General features: G+C 47.5%; 1 protein-coding gene across 1 annotated transcript in view; it reads left to right on the plus strand.

Annotated features, from left to right (window-relative positions):
* The window catches only part of Rhox5 (reproductive homeobox 5), a gene marked incomplete in the record, with an annotated part of 54271 nt that extends 50134 nt beyond the window's left edge, over positions 1-4137 (plus strand). The window contains 4 exon segments of the mRNA NM_008818.2: positions 101-188; positions 365-722; positions 1333-1378; positions 3874-4137. Of these exon segments, the coding sequence (NP_032844.2) occupies positions 110-188; positions 365-722; positions 1333-1378; positions 3874-4023 (633 nt within the window).
* Between the last annotated feature and the right edge of the window lie 3046 nt (positions 4138-7183).

Genomic DNA, 7183 nt, shown 5'->3' on the forward strand with positions numbered 1-7183 from the left:
GATCCCTGCCAGGTTGAGCATCACAGATCTCATTCTGTTCCCGGGGACACCAGGGGCCCAAGCTCAGAATCTGCCGAAGCATAACTTCATCATTGATCCTATTCAGGGTATGGAAGCTGAGGGTTCCAGCCGCAAGGTCACCAGGCTACTCCGCCTGGGAGTCAAGGAAGACTCGGAAGAACAGCATGGTCAGTACCTGTGTTGAATTGATGTTTTGTGGTCTCTGGGAAGCAAATGAGCCCTGGTAGAAGTGAGTAAAGTGCCAGTGCCCATTGTTAGCTCAGTCTGCGGTGGCTTTCAGATCTTTCCATGCAGACTGAGCTCCGGAGTCCTAATCTTTCCCTTTGTGTTTTCTCTTTTCCAGATGTGAAAGCAGAGGCTTTCTTCCAAGCTGGAGAGGGGAGAGATGAGCAAGGTGCACAGGGCCAGCCTGGAGTGGGAGCGGTGGGAACAGAAGGCGAAGGAGAAGAATTAAATGGAGGAAAAGGCCACTTTGGTCCTGGTGCTCCTGGTCCTATGGGTGATGGGGACAAGGATAGTGGCACCAGGGCTGGTGGTGTGGAGCAGGAACAAAATGAGCCAGTTGCTGAGGGCACTGAGAGCCAGGAGAATGGAAATCCTGGGGGTAGGCAGATGCCCCTCCAGGGCTCTAGGTTCGCCCAGCATCGACTGAGGGAACTGGAGTCCATTTTGCAGCGCACTAATTCCTTTGATGTCCCAAGGTAAGCAGATTTTCCTGCCTAGTGCCCAGTTTTCAGGGAATCCCTGTTAGTTCTAGGTGGCTTTTGGCTTTCTCCCAGGGCCCTTAATGCCCCCCTCTTGAAATAAAGGGCACCCAAGAACTCTAGACTGCCTAGCCCCCTCCCCCTGTGGGTGGGTTCTAGGGCATGATGAGAGCTATGGCAAGTGTGAATAAAGATATTTCCTTGCTACGTGAGGCTGGTTAGAAACAGAGCGATGCAAGGTCCTGCTAGAGCAAGGGGGGACCTGAGGTCTGGCTGGTGAAGTGAGGGAGGGTGGGGTCCTGCCTTTCTTAGAAATTTGACTACGCCTCTATATGTCTTGATTGCTTTGGGTAGATTTACTTACCCAAGTCCATGACTTGTTTTGATTAATGATAATCTGGGGAGCTTCCCATTAAAGTTGGTACCAGGTGGTAGAGTGGGTGAACTTGGGCTAAACTAAGCCTCAAGGGTGGATGTTACAGACACTATTGGGGGCAGGAGAAAGGGTTGACGGGGCTCACATTCAAAAAGGAATATGAAGTACACTTTACCTAGTTTATTTCATCCATGCTGCCACAAATTGAACATGTGCACTTTTTCCTCTTAGGGAGGATCTTGATAGACTGATGGATGCCTGTGTGTCCAGAGTGCAGGTAGGTAACCTGAGAAAAACGATTTGGTAGGACAGCCATTGTAAACCTCATCTGAGGTCTTGGGCGCCTTTGCTCTAGATTATGCTGAAGTTGGTGTGCTGCTGCTGCTGCTGCTGCAGCCTCTTGATTTCTCGGGGTGGGGGGAGGATCTTTAAAGTCTGAGAATACAAAATGGAGTCACAAAGTCCCAGTATAGGAGAACATGACTTGCTAAAGGGACAAAGAATATTATGGAACTAATTTAATCTTCACATACATCCATACATAACATGTATATATCTCTCAGTAAAATATTAAATGCATGTGTTAAAATTATATATACATTTATACCTTGTATGAATATAGGCTTGCATAAAGTATGCGCATAGACATACTTCTTAAAAGTGTTCAAATCTGATAGCAGCGGCCCTTTACACCATGTTAAGTGTGGTGTAGAAATCATTCACATTTATAAAACTATGAGCTCTATGGTATCACTTTTGGTAGCAAATTTAAGCATCAGCTCTAGGACGAAGGAAGGAATTCGTAGATCTTCAGCCATTGTAGCAAATAACTCACAAGCTGAAGCAAGTACTAGTGCTAGCAGCATGTGTCTAAACAGACTGCCGAGAACAGGAACAGTGGTGCAAAGGACTGCTCATTGTATGTACGTGCTTGATAAAGCACTAGCGTGAACGGCAAGCCTGGGTTAAAGTTGCCTCCTACATCCTGCTGTGTCATCCTGACACGGAAGGAGTCCACATACGATGATGCTTGTCTATAATGCCAGCACCCTGGAAGGGAAGACAGGAAGCATCAAGGCCAGCCTCGGCTACATGAGACCCTGTCTCTAAAGCAGACAGACGCCTACAGCTCAACCCTACACATTGACGGTTGTGAAACTCCCTAGCTTGTTAATGACTAGCTTCCGGACAACAGATTCTTTTCTTCCCACCCCTGGTAGTATCAGGAAGAACTGTCCTGTGTGATTGGTTGATGGTAGGGGACTAGACAGCAGTATGGGCTAAATTCTCACCTCGGGTAGTTGGAAATATTTTTCCCACTTGCTTAGGCAGCGGTAAGTGAATCTGTAGCTCAATGGATTCAGAAGTGATCACGTGAGTGCATGGGGAAGTCCAAGCAGTTCAGAAGTTGTTTTGGGAAGAGAAGGAGTGAAAGATCCTGAGGGAACATCAGGATAACGGCATTGGCTTTATATCTCAGTGTCGTTCTCCCCCCACCCCCACCCCCACCCCCCCTGTGCCGTCACTACTGGAAGAGCCCTTAGGACTCGGGAGATTGTGCTTCTAGAACAATGGCTGAGCACAGCAGGCCTCTGAGGCCTCACCGCCAGGTCCGCTCAGGGCCCTCAGGGTACTTACTCAGCACAGGGTGTGGCTCTTCCACTTTCCCAGGCATTTAACCACAGCCCCGGAGACGCTCCTGGTTGCAAGAGTTGCTTTGCCTTGCCTTGTTTCAGTTTGCTTAGTGTGTTCTCAATGACCTTCTGAGGGTAGAGTGACCTACACACCACAACGAAGGGGAAAGATGACCTTTGAATGCATTCTCAGATGTTTTAACATGGGCGTCACCAAAAAGCTTGTCACTGACCCCTCCAGCTCTGATTTGTAAGCATCACCGGCAATGTATCCTGAAAGTGTTCTGGGAGCGAACGTGGGCCTCCTTTCCCTCCCTGGACTGTTTGTAAACTCTAAGTATTACTGTCCTGGCACTCCTCACCATGAGCAGCACTGAGTTTGCACACTATCTACTTAAAAGGGAGAAGCACGCCCACTAGTGGCAGGCGAGAGAGTAGGGGTGTAGGTTACATTCAGAGAGAAGAGCCCTTTGTCTCACACTCTGTAGGTTTTGAACTTGGAAAATGATAGAAAAATGGAGGCTTCATTAAGCAGGAGTGTGAGAGGATAGAGCAGGTTAACAGGTCTTGGTTTAGGTTTGGTTTTGGTTTGTAGTAGCAGTTCACAGGTATTTATAGACCAGTCTTTCTTCGGAATTCCACTCCACAGCAAAAACTGGAGTAACCCATTATCTAGACCTCCATCTTGCCTAGGATAGAAGCATTAAACAAGCTGAGTAGCCCTAGTCTACTGCAGGGCCTGAAACACTGTGAGTTCTCACTGGGGGGTGAGGGGGCGGTTTGCTGAAGGAAGGCTGTGGTGTTATTCTGCAGTTCGATAGCTGGAAGCCAGAACTTCACACATTCAGCAATTACTATTCTCCCAGTCCCTCACTGAATTAGAACAATACAAAACGAAGGGCTTCTTTGTGTGTGAGAGTTAAGATCTCACTGGTTGGGCTGAGCATATAACTCAGGGATGAAGCGTTTATCATGCATACATGAAGCCCTAGGTTCAATCCCTAGTACCTAGGAGGAAAAAATACCAACAAAACATCAATGGTTATGTTCAAAGGTATGTGGTTTTGCTTTTGTTTGTTTGTTTGAGTGGAATCCTGTTTAGTGTTATTGACTAAAACCCTTATTCTTCTGAATGTAGAATTGGTTTAAGATCAGGAGGGCTGCGGCCAGAAGAAACAGGAGGAGGGCAACACCAGTCCCTGAACATTTTAGAGGAACATTCGAGTGTCCTGCTTGTCGTGGAGTGAGATGGGGAGAAAGATGCCCTTTTGCGACACCGAGATTTTGATTTGATCACATATGCCGGCTATGACAGCCCTTACTTTTCAAGAATTCAGCAATAAAGAGGTGGATTCCCAGTATGTTTGTTCCATTACCTCTATGATTATTAAAATATTGATACAAATATCTTAGTGATTCGAGTAATATGGAAATACCCTTTAAACATGGCATAATTGAGTCACCTGCGGTATTCCCTATAAATCAGAGAAGGTCCACAACTACAGCAATGGGTTATACTGACCTACACATTCTCCTTTGTCACTCTCTGTCATTGTGATGCCTTCAGCTCACCCTGCCACTGTATGTAAAGGAAGGGCAGGGTAAGTTCCTGCTGAGAATCAGCCTGTTCCTAGATAGGGCTGACTTCTGCTACTATTTGCAAGTGCATTATGACGCTGTAAATGACTGGGAGGTGGGTTGTCTCTCCAAGGATGAGGTCACACTCTAGGAGGTGGATGCTTGCTAGCGACGCGATTCAGATGAGTTGTGAGGCAGGGTGAGGGCAATAGGAAAAATTAAGGGGTGACCACCCAAGGCCTGTTATGCTCCAAACTGGGTTCTTTATGAAGCAAGAATCACAGATTCACCTTTGCTGCATCCTTCCTCCTGGTGTACACACACACACACACACACACACACACACACACACACACACACTTTCTCCCTCTTTCTCCTCTGAGAGGGTGGAGGCCACTCCTTGGTATCCCTACCCTGGCATATCAAGTCTCTGCAGGGCTTTTCCTTTTGTCAGTTGTTGGACAAAAGGGAAAAGACAGCATCAAGAATGCCTCTCACTCCATGGTCAATTAAAGGGGCACAACAATGTCAAGAGTGTCTGGCACCCTCCTGTGGGCTAAAGGGGATTGACATCAAGAATGCCTGTCACCATCTTGTGGACACATATATAAAGGAGAATAACAAAGTCAAGATGGTGGCACACGCCTTTAATCCCAGCGCTCAGGAGGCAGAGTCAGACAGATTTTTGAGTTTGAGACCAAACTGGTCTACAGAGTGAGTTCCAGGACAGCCAGGGCTACACAAAGAAACACTGTCTCGAAAAACGAAAAATAAAATAAAATAGAAGTCAAGATGGCCATCACTCCCCTGTGGAATAAATATTATAATGTCAAGAGTGCCTGTTGCCTCTGTGGACTCTCCTAGCTAGGGCCACTATTGCTATGATGGAACACCATGACCCAAAGCAAGTTGGTGGCAAAAGGGTTTATTAAATGTACACTCCCACATAATAGTCCATCAGGGAAGGAAGCCAGGGCAGGAACTCATGCAGGGCTGGAACCTGGAGGCAGGAGCTGATGCAGAAGCCACAGAGAGGTGCTGCTTACTGGCTTGCTCATCATAACTTGGTTAGGTTTCTTTCTTTCTTTCTTTCTTTCTTTCTTTCTTTCTTTCTTTCTTTCCACTATTCTTTAATCTTTTGTTACAGTCTAGTCGTTATCCCCCTCCCGGTCCACCCTCTGACTGTTCCTCATCCCAAACCTCCTCCCCAGTCTCCAACAGGAAAAAGGGGGCAGGATCAGGTGTGGGAGGAGATGGGGGTGATGTACAGAGGGTCAGGAAATTGAACAGAGGTGTGTTGCAAGGGGGGTGGGGAACTGGGGATAGCCACCAGAATGCCCCAGATGCCAGGAAAGCAAGAGGCTCCTAGGATCCAATGGGGATGATATTAGTCGAAATACCCCACAAAGGGGTAACCTGTAGAGTCCGTATCCAGAGGTTAGGCACAACCCTAGTTGAAGGATGGGGCCACCCACCCATCTCAAAAATTTTAACCCAGAATTGCTCCTGTCTAAAGTAAATTCAGGGACAAAGAGTGGAACTAAGACTGAAGGAAAGGCCACACAGAAACTGACCCACCTAGGGATCCCTCCCATATACAGCCACCAAACCTATACACTATTGTGGAGGCCAACAAGAGCTTGCTGGCAGGAGCCTGGTATAGCTGTCTCCTGAGAGGTTCTGCCAGTGCCTGACACATACAGAAGTGGATGCTCACAGGCATCTGTTGGACTGAGCATAGGATCCCCAATGAAGGAGCTAGAGAAAGGACCTAAGGAGCTGAAGGGGTTTGCAGCCCCATAGGAGGAGCAACAATATGAACTAGACAGTACACCCAGAGCTCCCAGGGACTAAACCACCAACCAAAGAGCACACATGGTGGGACTCATGGCTCCAGCTGCATGTGTAGCTGAGGATGGCTTTATAGGGCATCAATGGGAGGGAAGGCCCTTGGTCCTGTGGAGGCTCAATGCCCCAGCATAGGAGTGGATGCTGGAGCAGTGGGGCAAGAATAGGTGGGTGAGTGGGAGCACCCCCATAGAGGCAAAGTGGGAGGGAGGATGGGATAAGAGGTTTGCAGAAGGGAAACCGGGAAGGGGGACAACATTTCAAATGTAAATAAGTAACCGATTAAAAAGAAACAGAAAAAGAAAAGGAACCCAGGACCACCAGCCCAGGGTGATACCACCTATAGTGGGACAAACCAAATGATAATGACAGTATTGACTGTTTTTCACCCCCTCGTGAACAAAAGGTAAGCAGCAAAGTCAGTAGTGCCTTTTATCCCTTCATGAACTAAATGGGAACGGAAATGTTAAGAGTTCCTGTCGCCCCCTTGTGGACCAAAGGGGAATGACAATGTCAGGCGTGCCTGTTGACTTTGAATGAAATAAAAAAGGAAAAAAGGAATAAAAAAGGCAAGGAAAAGGAAGAAGACAACTGTTCCTAGATATGGTGGAGGGAGAGGTTGATAGTAGGATAAAAGGGAGACATAATCAGAGTGGTCCTGACCAGATTGAGCTGAGCCATGTGGGGAAAGAGGAAGGGGAAGGGAGAGAACAGGATGAAGCAGCCAAGAGGCCCAAAGGTGAAGGGGAATGTAACCAAAATGGTTGGATTATATAGGGAAGAGTAGCCCAACCACTGGGCTGCAGAGTTTAGGGTAGAGGGCAGGGATGCTAGCCAGGAGGGCCCCTGTAACAGGTAGGGGCCAAGGGGTGCTAGGAGAGAAGCTGGTAGCCAGGCTCCACTTTGATATTTTAAATAAGAGCCCAGCTATTTGTCTGAGGTTTGAAACCCAGTACTTAACAATATCCCTCACCCCCCCTTTTTAGTGCAGTGCTTAGCTCCTCTGTTTCAAAATTGGCATA

Source organism: Mus musculus, chromosome X (genome assembly GCF_000001635.26).
Source record: "Mus musculus strain C57BL/6J chromosome X, GRCm38.p6 C57BL/6J".
Classification (NCBI taxonomy): domain Eukaryota; kingdom Metazoa; phylum Chordata; class Mammalia; order Rodentia; family Muridae; genus Mus; species Mus musculus.